Source organism: Gambusia affinis, linkage group LG13 (assembly GCF_019740435.1).
Source record: "Gambusia affinis linkage group LG13, SWU_Gaff_1.0, whole genome shotgun sequence".
Lineage (NCBI taxonomy): Eukaryota > Metazoa > Chordata > Actinopteri > Cyprinodontiformes > Poeciliidae > Gambusia > Gambusia affinis.
This window is the reverse complement of record NC_057880.1, coordinates 13528881-13545393: the sequence shown is the minus strand read 5'-3', so window position 1 is coordinate 13545393 and position 16513 is coordinate 13528881. Positions and strand designations below refer to the sequence as shown.

At 36.8% G+C, this 16513-nt stretch overlaps 1 protein-coding gene across 1 annotated transcript; it reads right to left on the bottom strand.

Moving 5' to 3' along the window:
- Positions 1–5117: 5117 nt before the first annotated feature.
- rgra (retinal G protein coupled receptor a) lies at positions 5118–13872 on the bottom strand. The gene is made up of 7 exons (XM_044137450.1): positions 13277–13872; positions 12825–12981; positions 10173–10294; positions 9631–9784; positions 9265–9382; positions 7494–7607; positions 5118–6852 (listed from the first exon to the last, which is right to left on the bottom strand). The coding sequence occupies exons 1-7, from the start codon at positions 13353–13355 to the stop codon at positions 6709–6711; spliced, it is 888 nt and encodes a 295-aa protein (XP_043993385.1). The 5' UTR covers positions 13356–13872; the 3' UTR covers positions 5118–6708.
- Positions 13873–16513: the final 2641 nt, after the last annotated feature.

Below are 16513 nucleotides of genomic sequence, written 5' to 3'. Positions count from 1 at the left end.
TTGATATCGTTTAGGGAAGAGAGCTGGGTTGAGTCAAAGAGGTTCAGCATGAAATAACATAAAGGTAAAAGAAAATAATAAACAAATAAAATGACCGCTCCAACTAATGAAAGAAGATATTTTCTTTTCTGAGGTTCATGTGTAAAATGTGATGCAGAAAATACTGTTTTCCATCCGTCCATCCATCCATCCGTACATCCATCCATCCGTACATCCATCCATCCGTACATCCATCCATCTGTACATCCGTACATTCTTGAACACGCCGCTCACGGACGAGTTTAAATGCTTTTCTACACTGCCATCTACTGACACAAACAGGGCTATGCAGCTCTTGCTGATTTTTTTTTTTGTATGATTCTCTTCAGAGTTTTGGTACGGGCACATAGTGACGGATATCGCAAACTTCTACGGTCTCCGTTTGTGGGGTTGGCTTTTTGGATAGGAAATTACTTTATTTGCTTAATTAAAATACTTTAAATCCATTGAAGGAGTCACTTATTAGTAAATTTAGTCAAACAATTTAGTCAAAAAATAGAATGCAGGAGTTCAGTAGACAGATAAAAACTGTAGAGTTTAAAGCACCATTAAATCCTGAAATACTATCCTTAGCTCCGAACTTCTCTGCAGCACTATTCAATCCATGTAAACTTACTGGTCACACAAGAAAAACTTTCGTCAGATGAGAGTGTTTCATTGGGTGGAGGAATGTGTTGATTAGACAATTTGTTTACACTGAATTAGTCCTTTATTAGAGAGAAGAAAGAAATCCTGAGGCAGTGGTGATGACAGACAGATCAAGAGAAACAATCCTAGTAGAAAACATTCCAGCAACTTACAGAGCATTAACACAGAGAGATAAAGTGAAATAGTTTAGGCCAAATCATATTCATGTGTTGGAATGGTCCATACCCTGTGACAAGAACTGAAAAAGAATGATGTTCACAGATGCTTTCATTCATAAATAACTCATCTTCATAGTAAATTTTGAATCCTTTATTGATCTTTTTGTTAATGTCATTGGACAAGAAAGGAACAGGCTAGGAGTGATAACATGAAGACATTCAAAAATATATAAATGTGAAAGGTGAATTATGTACATAAAGCCATGGAAACCAGATAAAGAGAGGCAGGAGCATTTTCTTATCATGATGGCAAAAATAGCATAGAATGGGATAAAATAGAAATATCCTTTATTGGGGAAATGTGGGTGTCACAAGAGCTCATTAAGATAAGTGACTATTCAGACAAAGGTAAAAGAAAACGAAAAATAAGAATAAAACTCTGCATTTTAGGGCTCAAATTTACAACATAAGTGACATAATACTATGCTATCATTTAAATGATCTGAGTGTGCTATTAAAAAAATAACAAGCACAGGTTTAAAACCCTGTACAGCTGAGTAGGTTAATATAGAGAAGACAACGTACAAGAAAAATGTTTACATCAATGCAATCTAGGAATTATTCAGTTTCCATACATTCATTGAATTTAGCATCAGCCTCATTTGAAGCAAAAGTAGTTGAAGCAGAGATTTGTGTGCACATATTGTCTGCCACACCAAGGAGTAAACAAATAGGTTTCAACACCTATTTTGTTATCTTGCAGTTCCACTTGATAAAAGAAACAATTTTATTGTTCAGCCACCAGATGTCCTCATACCCCTTTTATTTCCAGTGATCAAGTTATTCAGTTTTTATTAGTTGAGTAAAGCATGCAGAGTTGAGGGGTGTGGCATAATGAGGACGCTTTCTGTCGTCTGGTGCTTAATTCCGTTGGTCAGTGGGTGAGTTTTTGCTGGACAGGTCACAAGTCTATCATAGTGCAACGCAAACACACATGTAACATTGTTATAGACATTGACCTCATGCCTTATTACTCATTGAAATCTAAAATATCAGAATAAAACATTGGCATTCGACCTGAGCCCCTGAAACTTTATACTGCTTTGAGCAAAATGAGTGTTTCCTAAACTATAATGAACTCATTCTAAGTGGGCCTGGAAACTATTTTGCCTTTGTGACAAAATTAGATTTTATGAAAGGGATGCTTTCTCACACACTATCCTTCCTCTAAGCTTCTGTCCTATTCAGATCAGTGGACAGTGTTTGGAAAATGGTAGACTTATAAAAAGCGGTAGCGGAAAGGAATAAGGCAGAAACTTCCCCAACTACATTTGTTGGCCTCCACAAAAGCAAACCACAATTCAGATCGTTGTTTTCCCCTCATAAAATTTTGTGTGACGTACAGAAGTTAAGACCTGGCTAATAAATCCTGGGATTCAAACCAAAAGGAGGCTCAACAGGTTTCTGCTTTATTTTTAGGCTAAATGTGACGTCAGATGGCAAGCAGCTTTGATAATCACATTTGTTTCCCTGGGTGAACATAATGCAGCTGGAAAGCTTACAGGCAGAGCCATGAAGGTCCAAACTCCAGCATTGGCTGCTGGTTCACCCAGGAGGCTGCGCTGGACTTAATCTCTTTGTATCTCAAACACATGCACGCATACACTCAGAAACGAGACAGATAAACAAATGCATTCAGTGCTCTCTTAGATTTTTTTTTTGTTGAGTTTTTAGTTTTAATGAATCTGCCCTGATGTGATTTGAAGCTTGTTCGGGATATTCAAGATAACCATGTAATCATGAGCATTTGCCAAAGTATTAATTTCTAGCAGCCAGGCAAAAATCCCCAACCTACAGCAGCCAACATGCAGCATGGACATGACATCAAATATTAACTGACTAGCCGAGGGATCACAGTGTTTGGTTGTTTTTAATGGCCTGGGATGTTTAACTGAACAGTTTTAAAGAGAGAGGATTAGAATATTGCTTGGTACATCCAAAAAAAAAAAAAAAAAAATTGTAATTTTGCAAGCAGAATCAAAAATGCTAGCTTAAAGTTAATAGATTTTGGAATGCTTTTCAGTAAAATTAATATAATATGATACATTAAGATAAAGTACTCACTGTACACATCAAACTAGTGGGGCCTCTCAGATTCTATGGATTTACTTGGGATCAGTTGTGCTCAGCTTCAGAATTGATTTTCCTTTGGCTGCTATGCAAGAGATACTGAATGGCTGTGCAAGTATCTGCTGTTATATAATCAGCTTCACATCAAACAGTCCTTTTCACAGAAGGGGACTTTGGTAAGTTTGACACTTCACCTCATTTCATCACGACTTTTTCAAGCCTGTCACAAGGTGTTCCAGATAAAATCAGATTTTTTTCAAAAAAGATTTTGCAATTCAGTTTATAAACAGTTTTTTTTTCCTTTACTGTAAAGTAACAGGGTCCATTGCAGTTTGGGAGAAATGTGATTTTCAGCATTTGCAACAAATTATATCATTACTGTGCTGCTTAATGGCATAGCTGGCTTACTCTGATATGGTGTTTGACAAGCAAAACAATATCAATAACACAATGCAGTCTATGCTAATACCACAATATGACCTCCACATTGATTGGGCTGATGATAGAAGGCTGTTTTCTCTGGTCATTGCCCAGGAAATGTCTCTCATTCATGCTGCTTCGTTTTTCTTCTCGAACAGTCCTCCCTCCCTCAGATTCCCTCTTTCTGCTGCGCTTGTGCTCATATTGCTATGTAATCCTCTCAAAAAGCCCATATGAAAACTTCATTGGTTGACCAGATATAATCCTCAGTGAACTCTAAGTACCTGAATATGTTTGATTGTAAGAGAGGGAAAGCGGATGAAAAAAGCCAACCCTGCTCTCCCGCCAGACATTCGGATTCAAAGTATAACATAATCCAGCAGTTATGTGATGTAAAATGTTAAGCCTGTATGTTTTAAATAATTAATCTCTGCGCGTCATCTATGACGACACATTAATATTAGCTACTAATAATCTCCTTAAATTAGATTATTTTTCAAAAAACTTTATTGACAATTTATTAAAGTGTCTAGTTTTAAAACCTTATCTCATTATATAACGAGAGTTTAGAGTTTGTAAAAAAATAAAATCCACTAAATTGTTCAGTTTTTTTTCATTTGCATGTTATTTTTTAATTTCACGTAATAGAATATACATGCCTTTAAACATAAACTGATATTGTTGGTCTTTTATTATTATTGGTATTGCTTACATAATGTTCTTCGAATCCCTGAAACTCCAGTAAATAGTGACACTTAACACTTCAGGTTGATGTGGTCAAAGTCCTGTCTCCCAAACTAACAGTGAATTGATTTGGAAGTCAGAATATATGGAGAAGAACATTCAAAAATAAAATCAGGGTGCCAAGAGACACAGTGGTAGAGCAGAAGCACCATATATGGAAACTACAGACCTCAAAGCAGTTTGACTCTCACCTCCAGGATATTTGCTGCATTTCTTTCCCTTCTCTCTCTGCCCTCCTTCCAGTCCACTTGCTAATGAGTAAAGGCCACTTGTTCCATAAAATCTCTTAAAATACGCAAAATAAAACTAATTTGAATATTTAAAAAGAATGTTCCTTCTTGTTAGTTGGTAAAGGCATACTGGATAAATTCTACAGATAGATATTTTGTGGTTTTTATTTTACTGAACCATAAACAACATTTTCACCAGCTTCTAGTTCGACTTTTTCATCAGGAAAGAAGACTTGTGACCTCTTGCAACCTTTGCATCACATCTCATAGCATTTTTACTTTCATGGCATGTTCTTATGAGTTTGAGAGGAGAGTTTGGTTTTAACTTAAAAGTTACACAAAACACATTTATATTGCTTGACTAAAATCAGTGTATTTTTTTTAAAGTCTGAAATTTTAAGACTCAAACTCATTGCGAGCCCTTATTTGAATACCTAAGCACCTCTAAGCCACTTTAAAAGGGGCTTAGAAAGGGGCTTAAAAGGGGGTTTTCACATTTGTGAAAACACATTTCACAAATGTGTTTTCACAAATAGTTTCAAAAACATTCACCTTACTAGTATCAATTGTTCTTAAATCACTAACTTAATGACCCACACTAACTCCTGCACCCATACAAATATACAATACTGGAGCAAACCTATTTTCACCTTAGTAGTGAATTGTTGTTAGATACATCTGAACTGTATAACAAGAGAAATCGAAGCTTAGAAATAATTATTCATCCATAAACATAAAACACAATATGTTTCCTTTTTGCCAGTGACTGCAGTACTTTATTAGAGCATTTTGTACAGACAACATCCAGTGTACATTCAAATCAAATCATATAGATTATCAATGTCTGCTTTTATCATCAAATGCACATCAAAGTAATACAATAAGTAAATATTTCATAAGATATGACTTTATTGTCTGAATGGGTCTATTGGACTGCTGAATATTTGTTTTTGGTCACCAAGTGCATGTGCAGCACAAGGTCTAAATAGAATTTACTTAAATCGTATTTATGTTAAAAAAATATCCATCTTTTATTCAAGGTCAATGACTTCCATTGACATATTTACTGAACTGTACATACTTTGTAACAATTAATAAATCGAAACGATCTAAATACTTGGTTTTTAAAACCTACTGTATGAATTTTGATTATGTAATAACCAGTAAATAACAGCATGGTTTTATAACATTGCATTTGGACAACTTTGTAAACTAGAATTTGTGTGCCGAAACAAAAGTGAAAAACGAACCCCAAACAATTTATTGATGTTTAAAGGTCAAAACGGTAAACATGGCAATTAATTGTGTGACACACTGGACAACATTAAAGCACAAAAGAACAACCAGTAGGTATAATGTGTAACAATACACAGTCTCAGCTAATGTAATAAGTTCTTTCAAATTGGTTTTGCTGCTTGACTGAAATCTGTTTTTAAAATAAGCATGTGAATGTCAAAATAAAATGCCCTCCCAGTTAATCTAAAGGTTCTTAATAATTTCTGATCTGATCTCTGTATGTGTGTGTGTGTGCGCATGTGTGTAGAGGTATTGAAAAACTTACATTTTGTTTAGAGGACTATTGCATTTTCACCTAGAATACAGAGATCAGTCCAAGAGCAGAAAGAAATGACTGTGGCTTTTTCACTCGTTTGCCTTTTTTTTAAAAATAAATAAATAAATAACTAAAAACTGCCGTCTTGCATCTCTTTTGGACCTTTGACGTCAAGATAAAACTTATTTAACTAAAATTAGATTATTTTGGGGGGATTTCCTTCTCGGTCACAGACAACTTGATAAGTTTTTTTCAACACAGTAGTTCATCCACAATGAAGAAAAGACCCAGAACAAGTGTCAGTGCTGAAATGATTGCTTATTTATGTTGTTTGTGGTAAGTGATGCACATTGGTAATCTGTTTTGCATAAAGGGTAACTATGCTTTGCTTGGCTGTATTTTTTATTTTTTTTTATTTTGTCATGCAACAACTACATTTTGAACATTTGGGTGAAACTCGTACCAAAAATAAATAGAATGAGGTAAAATTAAAGCCATGTGTGAACTGTTGAAATTAAATTAAACCAATAAAACACAAACGTTATGGTACAAAATGAGACACATTCACTGTTTTGCAGTATCCTACACGGGGCAATGAAAAATAACAAGATATATGATAATATTGTTTTAGAATATTTCCAGCTTCACATAAACACAGTGGCAGAGGTGATGCAGGAGCAAATCCAGAGCAAATGTAAAGCGTACAAGAGGAAGACGTTCACACTGCTTACGACACATTGTACAGTACAGACTCCCACAGACAGAAACATCTACAATAGTAAGCAGTTTATTTGGACTTATTGTCAATTTGAGGCACAGCGATCCTTTCCCCTGTTAGAAGCTGCCAAATGCCTCCTCTGTAGTTCTCATTTCCCAGAGCGTACAGAAGAGGATTAAAGGTGGGCGAGGTCTTAGCCAGGATAGGAGCAATCTGTGGAGACAAACAGTTCCTGAATATCAGACCCAAAGAGATGTCATGTGTTAATTTGTTGGACATATGTACACAAAAGTGTAATCGCTTGGATTTCATAGATGCTTTAGATGAAGAAACACTTGGTGAAGAAAAAATACAAAATTCACTAAGATTCCATAGATTAGGTTGCAGGTGGCTCTTTGGATCTTGGTCTTAATAACATTGGAGAAAACTAATGTTTTGAATATAGATACAAAAACAAAAGCAAATTTTAACAATGTTTCAGTTTTTTCATGGAATAACGGCACTGAATTTCCACACCAGAATGAAACTGAAAGTATTAGCACTATATTTTTAGTTCTATTTGTCTTGTCTCCAGGTTGAAAACTATAAATATTTTGTTTTCTCCCAAACATCAACATCCCCTAAAAAATGTATTCATCCTCTTTCTGCAAAAAAAGGTTTGGGGTTTTCAAAAGGTCAGGGCATTTTTGTGGCTCTAAACAAGTTTCAGGGTAAAAGAAAAAAAAAGGCTCATCAAGTCCCCTGAATTAGAGTTATGATCGTTCGGATTAAAAGACTACTTAGTGAGTACATCCCATTTGAAATACAAAACAGCTCACACATTTATGCACTACCACACCGCTTACTATCCTTACCATCCTCAGCTTTGGTGAAACGAGGGTTGCATTCTCCACAGCAGCATAGAAAGCCAGAACACCGTAGGGCCCCCAGCAGAATAGCAAAGTCTTCAGAGGAGTGTTGGGGTTAAACTGCAGGTCAATAGTAACAAAAGCATAAAAATGGAGAACTCAAAGCTTCAGCTGAAGAATGATTTGTTAGCCATTCGGCTAGAGGGCCTGGGAGGCAGGGATGCTGACAAGAATGCTATTCATCATGAGATTTTCCTTCTAGCAGGCTAGAATAATCACATGCCTGGAATAACGTCTGAGAGAACAAAAGTATGTGTTAAGATCATTAGACCAAACGAATCAGAAAAAGCCAACGACTGAAGGGATACGTTGCTGTAATACTAGAGTCAATGGAGATGTTATCCTCAGCTCCACTTTATCTAATGGTTCTAATGAAGTGTTTTGCTTCATTGAATGCATTTTTTTCACAGTGCAAAATTCCAAACATGAGACTTTAATAAAGTTCTGTGATTTAAAGTTACATTTGGCATTTCAAAAATAAGTTTCTCTTCCCTGTATGGATGAATTAGAAACATGTGAACTTTTGAACCTTGTGAGACCTACGCCATAGTCATAGTTGTAAGTTAATTTACAATAGTAAGCGTGTGATGAAAAATTACTTTCCTTATTTTTACTCCTAGCACATTGCAATGAGAGTGTCCGCCACCAGTTCAGGCAACCGTGAGTAACAGGCTTATGCAACATAACCTGAGGCAACCTGATTCAACCCATGCAGATCTCTTCTACTCAACCTGGTATATTCAGAGTTTGTGTCAGTGAAGCCATGATCTCCTCCTGAGGCAACAACCATTATACGTTACACGGCTTGCCTTTTATAATGTGCTTAGTTACTCTGACTAGAGTCCATGTGAGGAAAATGCCTGACATCGAGGATCATTCTGATTTCTTTTCAGAGCATAGAAATAAACTCTATAGTGCCTGTTTGTGAAGATTTACTCAGCAGTTACCATTGTTTCATTACTTGCAAAATTACTTTTGGATTTATGCTCTTTCTTCTATGAATAAAACCTTATTGTCTGTGGTGATGAAGATAGACTTCATGAGTAATATTTTAGTTGTGGTATATTCCATTCTTCCTTACTTAGAATAAATCCAGATTAGTTGGGCATGAAGCTAATAGCTAATCCAAAGGAAGCCAAGAACATCAATACCAATCTCAAAGGCATCGGAGGTGCTCGATGTGAATGTTATTTTGTCAACCTTAATATGATTATCACATTTACAATGAGCAATTTTTTACACAGAAGCTGATGATGACAAGGTAAATAGATAGGAGAACGGGCTCCACCAACAGTTTTCCTGTGTGAAACATTTACTGAGATTGGAACATGTAAGGCCTTTCTTCAAAGTGTAACCATCTAATATAAATTAAAAATTATGTAAAAAAAGTATGCTAAAAATGCTGTATAAAAAATAAAAACCAAACAAACATCAGAAATCATAAACCTCTATGATGTTTTTGCACACTGTACTATATCCATTACAGCTAATTCAAAGTTATTTACCCATCAGTTACAGCTGCAAAGGTAAAATACCGTATGTTTGCAGCTAATTACCTTTTAGCAGAATCTAACTTCTGAAATCCTGGCCTAGCTCTTTAAATATGACATTTCTGTGTGTATGTTCCCATCTTTTCTCTTGCAGAGCATGTCAAATTCTCACTTAAGACTCCACGTTCTAATAATGCAGGTGGATCATGTTTTATTACATTACTTACCCTGGGGTTTCCAGTCTTTTTGAATCTTTGTGCGATGGACTGGTAGGAAGACAGAACAACAAATACCTGAATGCCCATGTTGAAAATGCTCATAGGGATCAAGTATGAAACATAGTTCCTGTTGAAAGAGGAATAAATATCAGCCAAGGAAATAAAGACTTCCGTGTGATGTAATAATAGATTTCAATATCATTTATGCATCTATATTATCACTGATGGGCATCTTATTAAGCCATTCCACACTTTCATTGTACAAAACTTCAAGTCTGTCATTGCTTAAATGTACATCACATAAAAAAAACAAAAAAAACAGTCGAGGCAAATTTCTCTTCAGAAAATTGACAAAAGGTTGTGCATGGGCAGCACCTGTCTCCTTTACTGTAATCCAGTGTGCAGCAAGTCCTGAGAGGCTCATAATCATACTCTCCCCAGCCGATGAGGGGCATGGCTGCCCAGAAGGCGGCAAACATCCAGATAAATACAGCCAGAGAGATGGCGGTGCTCCACTGCAGCTTTGTCCCTGGATAAAGAAAGACTCAGTTTGTCTGTTTTAAGTACATCAAACCTGTGAATGCTTTAAGACTTGAGCTTTTTAAACTTCCCTTGATTGGCTACTGTTTTTTAGACTATGGTTATAGCAGAGGAACTGACTAATATAGGTAAAAAGATGATAGTCATCCTTGTGTGAAATATATCCCATTTTAGAGAAGAACAAGGCAGCTTGTTTCTTTGTCTACACTCCCATTTATCATAACAAACTTTCTGCTTCTTTACCATCATGGTTATCAAAAGCAATCTGAGACAAATTTCAAGCTAGCTTCCCAAAGCTCAGTTTTGACTCTATGCAGGACAGGAGAAGAAATGGGTGAGGTTTTGACACCGATCTTTACCTCCAGGAGTAAACTTACTCGTACAGTATTGATGGTATCTGTCCCAAGCGATAGCTGCTATGAAGTGAAGGCTGGCAAGAGCTGTCATGAAGCCCTGAAAACCATGAGTCTGGCAACCGTCTGAGCCGTAAGGCCAGTACCTGCATGGAGGAGGTGAAGTTGTTATGAAAGCTTGAATTTATGGCAAGAAGATGTGCCACATATGGCTATATTAAGCTTGATCTCACATTACTGAAACTAGGGTTGCTTTTGAAAGCCTTACTAAGGCTTAAGAAAGCTTTTGAAAGCATAAATAAGGCTTTTAAAACTGTGGGAAAGTTACGGAATTCTCACTTGCTATGCATCTACTCTGTGCACATTGGTGATCGTTGGCCTGATTCACAGCTTTGAACAGAAAAACATAGGAATGGATAAAGAAAAATAGCTTTTAAGACATTAAGGTTGGATTGCCAGACTGAAGAATTACTTTCATTAACTTCTGACTGTATCTGTGAATGTTACACTTTGTTTACTTTCTTCTGTGTTTAGCTATGTCTCTTTCACTGACAAAGCCATAGACAATACAATTTTATTTTTTTTCTGTAGAATGCACTATTGGCTACGCATTTATCTTTTTAGTTGTATGGAGGAATTTTTCTTCCATAATAATAATTGCTATAAGGCACTTTACATAAGTTTGCTCAGTGGGGGTGATTGCTTCAATCAATGAAGAAATGCAGCCTGAATTGCTTTCCTACATTGATAACTTTTTAACACTTGGCAGAAGTTGGTAGAGTACCAGTTGTTTTTAAAGCAAACAGTTTTTGAAGGCAATGTTCATATCCTAGAACAATATAAAGTGATGTTGGTGACAATACACATCATTTACTGCATATCGACTTGATATTGAGACAGCTAGCTAAGCAGACAGAGAATAACGTAATAATGAAACTTGCAATCACACAAAAAGTCTCACTTTAATACGAATATTGATGGTTTGCTTTGTATCAAATGCACTTTTTGATTAGAACATCTTTGTTTCTCATTCAGAGAAGTTACTCAAGGTAAGAGTAATGTTACCTCAAAATAATAATACTCAAGTAGAGGTAAAAAGCTTGGTGCAGCAGCTATAGCTGGAAGAACATTTTGTTCAAAGAGTTAGTCAATGAAATGAAACTGATTAAATGAGTTACTACACATCTCTGCCAAGTGGCTTGTTAAACTGAACTTGACTGCTTTGTTTTCATTGAACTGGAATGCATTGACTAGGTCACTCGAAACAACTGTTGCTGTTTAGATTGTTGCTTCTGCTTGGAAGGAGTCAGTGTTTTTCTGAAAAAAAAAAAAAAAAAAAAAAAAAAACTCCCTTCCTAAGTTGCAGCTCAGACAGACTGAATCAAAGAATAAAGCAATATTTTTCTCCATTGATTTTCCTTTTCCTTTCCAAGCCTTGCAGTGCCAGCCGCTGAGAAATATCCCCAGAACATGATAGTGGCACAACCATGCTTCATGGTTGTGGTGACAGGAAATGTTTGCTGTTTGCCAAACATAGTGTGTTGCTAATTACCAAAAGGCAAAGTTTATTTCTCATAATCCCAAAAAGAATTTCAGATGATATTTCCTAAGATCTTGTTGCCAGCATTAACTTAAGAATAACCCATGTGAGAGCTGTTGCATTTAGAGTCTATCCTATCTGAGCCACTGAACCTTTAAACCCCAAGGTCTGAGTTACTTGGAGTTTCCTTTTGTCTTCATGTTGTTATTGTAGTAAGAAAATAGACTTCCTAGACGTGTTGTAACATTAATCACTAAATGCACAGCTTCTCTCTCAAAAATTAAATCTCTTCTTTTTCCAGCAGGGATTTGGAGTCATTAATCCATGCTTTGATCGTCTCTTGGCTGGATTATTGCAATTCTCTTTAACAGACATATCCAGTTCACCCTGTCACACCTTCATCTTGTCCAAACTGTGGTGGTCTAATTTTTGACAAAGGAGCAATGAGTCTTCACTCCTGTTACAGTCTTTGCATTGTTTTTTTTTATTTTTTATTTTTATTTCAGGGTCAATTTTAGCATTCTTTTATTTGTTTTTAAGTCTCTTAAAGTCATAAAATCAGCATATTTGTCCAGCCGACTGCAGCCCTATGCTCCATTTCCCTTCAGGCCAGCTGACCAGATGCTGCAAGTGCTTCCTAAACCAAGGAGGAAATTGAGATGTGATTGAACTTTTTCTCTTGTGGCTCCAATTCTCTGCAATGAAATGGCTCTGTACATAAGACAAGCTAATAACTCAGTTGATATTTTTTGAAAACAAACTTTTTTTCTTAGGGCTTTAGCAAATTGTAGGCTGTTCTATCTGTCTGTCTGTCTGTCTGTCTGTCTGTCTGTCTGTCTGTCTGTCTGTCTGTCTGTCTGTCTGTCTGTCTGTCTGTCTGTCTGTCTGTCTGTCTGTCTATCTATCTATCTATCTATCTATCTATCTATCTATCTATCTATCTATCTATCTATCTATCTATCTATCTATCTATCTATCTATCTATCTATCTATCTATCTAATCTCAGGAGGAAGTCTACCGACAACTCTCTCAGGTCCTAATTTTAATCAGCATTGTTTTCTCATTTCACCGCTTAACATATAGCCACAAGAGGCCCAACCCTTGCAATTATGAAAACAATGCTTACATAACTTACCTCAGAAAGCTGGAAAAAGCTGCGATTGTGGCATTCATGCAGATGCCGATGTCAGCCATGGCTAAACTGAACACCAGGAAATTGCTGGGGGTCCTTAGTTCTCTCACTTTGAGGAAAGCCACGATTGTCACCGCGTTTAGAAGGAAGCCCAGCAGACCTTTTGGCAGAGCGGAAAAGAAATGTTTACAGCCTTATGTATAAAAGCCAGTGCGCACATCGTCGGTCATTACGACACAGGCAAACAGCGGCATCACGTCAGATGATTGCATCCATTTGTTTGTTTACACAACACCAGAGGATTTATTATTCAGAAATGACAGGAATAACGCGCTGACACCATATGGGATCAGTGTCCGAGAAGTGACAGGTTCTGGGTAAATGTGTAAATGTGGTAATGTGGAGCATCGTGGGCACTTTTGATGTCTGGACGGATTCCCAGAGAAAACACTCACCCTCCACAAGCAGACAAGATCCCAGCGAAAACACATCGAACTCGGAGAAACCCTCCGGCAAAGGGTACGACGTGACCATCCTGGCTGCGAGTTGACGCTGTATGTTTCCTGTCCGCTCAGTCTGCTCATTTACAGTTCGCCTCGATGTGATTGTACAGGGTCCGCTTATAAAGGGACATTTCACGTGAAAAGCATGCTTTATTATGTAAAGCCCCCCACCCTCTCCCTTTCTCACTCCCTCTCGCTCTCTGTCTGTCGCCCCAATCCGCGCAGGAATGTCTTAATGAACATAACCGCACAAACCGTGGCGCTTAATGCGCGTTTGCTCCCGTCGCAACAATAAAGCCCTCAGCGAGTTACACAACAAGCCTTTGTGCGTTGCTGTCCCGATGATGATGCAGCCGCTGCAGCTGAGAAAATGGGTTTGATGTCCGCGGTTCTCAACAGGTGTCCGTGAGGATGCGGTCTACCATCAAAGTAAAATATGCACGTTTAAAAGCAACGATTCTGGAGGATTTGCGTTTGACTTCCCTTAGCCAATGCCTTGCAGATCCTTCCTCTGCAATAACAGCTGCCAAACCTTTGGGGGTGTGTGTCTATCAGGTTTGCACGTCTGAACAATGACATTTGTGCCCATTCTTTGCAAAATAGCTCAGAGTAGATGGGTGCCTGTAAACACGATTTCTTTAAATCTGATCTAAACTTTTGCGTTGTAGCTCTGCTTGTATTTTGTTTTAGATTGTTGTCCTGCTGAACTTTCATCTCAAGTCTTTTGCTGCCAGTAACAGTTTTCTTTCATAGTTATTATTCTGACCAACTTCCCTTTTTTATGATTAAGAAACACAACACAACAGCATAAACCACTATGTTTTATGGTAGAAATAGTGTGATGTATAGACATTCCCAGAAGAGTTGTATTTAACATGAGTTGGGTTTAGGTGACTTTTGAAAACCGCACTTAATTTTATTTTGGGGTTTCAGTCAATCAATCAAAGTTATTTGTATAGCACCTTTAACAACAAGGCAATTCAAAATGCTTTGCACCACAAAACCACAAAAAAAATTATACTAACATACAGTCGAGAAACCAGTAACAAACATTACATTTTATCGAGTGTCATCTTCAAGATTCTCAATACTGATCATAATCAAAGTAAAGGGGGCTTTCAGATAATTATGTGCATAAAATAATCATAATAAAAAAACAATCAAATATGCTCTACTTTCTCTCAAAATCTCAGTAAAATAGTCACAAAGTGTTATTGTATTTTATTTATTTTCATTTTTTATATAAAAATTTTTTTTAACTTAGGACAGTGCTCATACTCTTTCACTTATTGACCCAAAGCAATTTCAGTGAATTAGCAACAGAGGCACTGGGGATGCTGTTTTGTATCCTCCTTAATCCTTGATCGGACTTGCAGGGCCCTCTGAAACAGTCGGCCATCTTTTCGTGCAGCTTCAGCTTTTGACAGACACATTGACCTTTAAGGGATTAAGCCCACTGTGTATTTGTTTACAATGATAGCGGATAAACTAAATCATTTTTTGAACCCACAGATGTTTTAACCAAAGCTTTACTCAAGCTGAAGTTCCTCTGCTGTGACCCTGGCAGACAGGAAGATCGGATGCATTGTAGCTGTGACTAAAATATGGCTCAAAAATAGCTGGTTAAAAACAGTGTAAATTGCATAAAGTGTTAGCATTACCCCAAACCTAAAATAGAGTAAATAGCTTATAATTTGTTAGCTGTTAAATGCATCTGCAGATTTTCGTGCCACTGGGCTGAGGGGAAACAAACATGACATTGTTCTACTGTGAGGATTACATGAAAAAACGCTGGTGAAATATAGATGGAAATATGTAGTGTTCAGTCACATGATATCAAGAATCACATGATACAAACAAAGTTTAATACAAAAGATTAGAATTTTTTCTTATTTTTTTAATTGAGTTGTACAAACCCAAAAGATGTTTTTAAATTACCTTATTCAAGTAATCTAGCAAATTTTACTGTAAACTGTAAACTGTAAAAGTGATGATTCATGATGAATATGGTAGATCTGCATCATGCTGATAAATTGCAAAACATGTGGTATCGGTTGTGTTAGGGGTGTTCAGAGGACCCTTTGGGTTTCTTGAAATAATTTTGTGTCACTAGATAACAGTTTGTTTTGCTGCCCAAATTATAGTTTAATAATTTAGCTTATTTGCTGCTTGATCTCTTTTCTTCCACAAGCCTCTCAGCTAGAATGTGGGTCATAATGCTCCAACTTATGTCAGTTTGACTCAAGATTATTCACAAATATATATGTCAGTTCATGTGCAGAATTTCAAACTTCACTCTTTTTATAAAATTTTACTAAGTCAAAGTGAAACACAAAAATGTCTTCTAACAATCAAAACTTTGACTCCAGGAAAAAGGTCTGCCAATATAACATGCCATCTTCCCTTCTCTCTTCTTAGCTGGAAGAAATCCACTGTCTGTTGTGCTAAGAAAGAAAATATTGGATGTAGCTTCCCCTTTGACACTGTCCTACTTTTTCATTGAAATATATGAGACACAGAAAGACTTTGAACAGAATATGTTTTATCTTTTTAATTAAATTGTAATTATTGATGGCCTTTCTGTATTTGGAGAAAGTACTTGTTAATGTAGGGTTAGGGTTAATGATTACCTTTTACTGTTCCATGAAAAACATTTCCATAAATGTTGTAATACATATTATGCATTTACACATATCTTAAAACTGTCATAAGAAAGCCTTCAGATCGCTTGGCAGGACCAACACACGTGTTTTAAAAACCTTTCAACAGCAGAGCCACCTTGTGGTAAAACAAAGCGATGTTCGCTTACATCTCAGCTGTCACAGTAAGGCTGAAATGAACAGCCAACAATTCAGTGCAGAAAGAAAACATCCCAGTGGATTATGACCGTTTCGGAAGTGTTTTTTTTCTTTCTTTTTTTTTTTTTTACTGATGATAAATAGGGACGTCTCCGCGCAGCCTATCAGATTCCGGGATGCTATACGCATCAAAATGAAACGAACGCCAGTTCTTCCTCTAATCCCAGTCTATCCTTTTTATCTCTGGACTCACAGCAGTCAGATCACTATGGGACAGCAAAGCGGGGGAACAAAGCCATGCAGGCGATAGTTCTTTACACGAGAGAGAAAAAATAAGTCTGTTTAAATTTGAGTGAGGCGCAAAGTGGGCGCGCAGGCACACTGCGTATGC

Excerpts from the sequence above, each read along its gene's own strand:
- rgra (XM_044137450.1), bottom strand. The coding sequence starts at position 13,355 with ATGGTCACGTCGTACCCTTTGCCGGAGGGTTTCTCCGAGTTCGATGTG. Across the intron at positions 7,608-9,264 it reads AAAAGACTGGAAACCCCAGG|TTTAACCCCAACACTCCTCT; the intron begins GTAAGTAATGTA and ends ATTGACCTGCAG. Across the intron at positions 6,853-7,493 it reads TTTCACCAAAGCTGAGGATG|ATTGCTCCTATCCTGGCTAA; the intron begins GTAAGGATAGTA and ends TTGTCTCCACAG.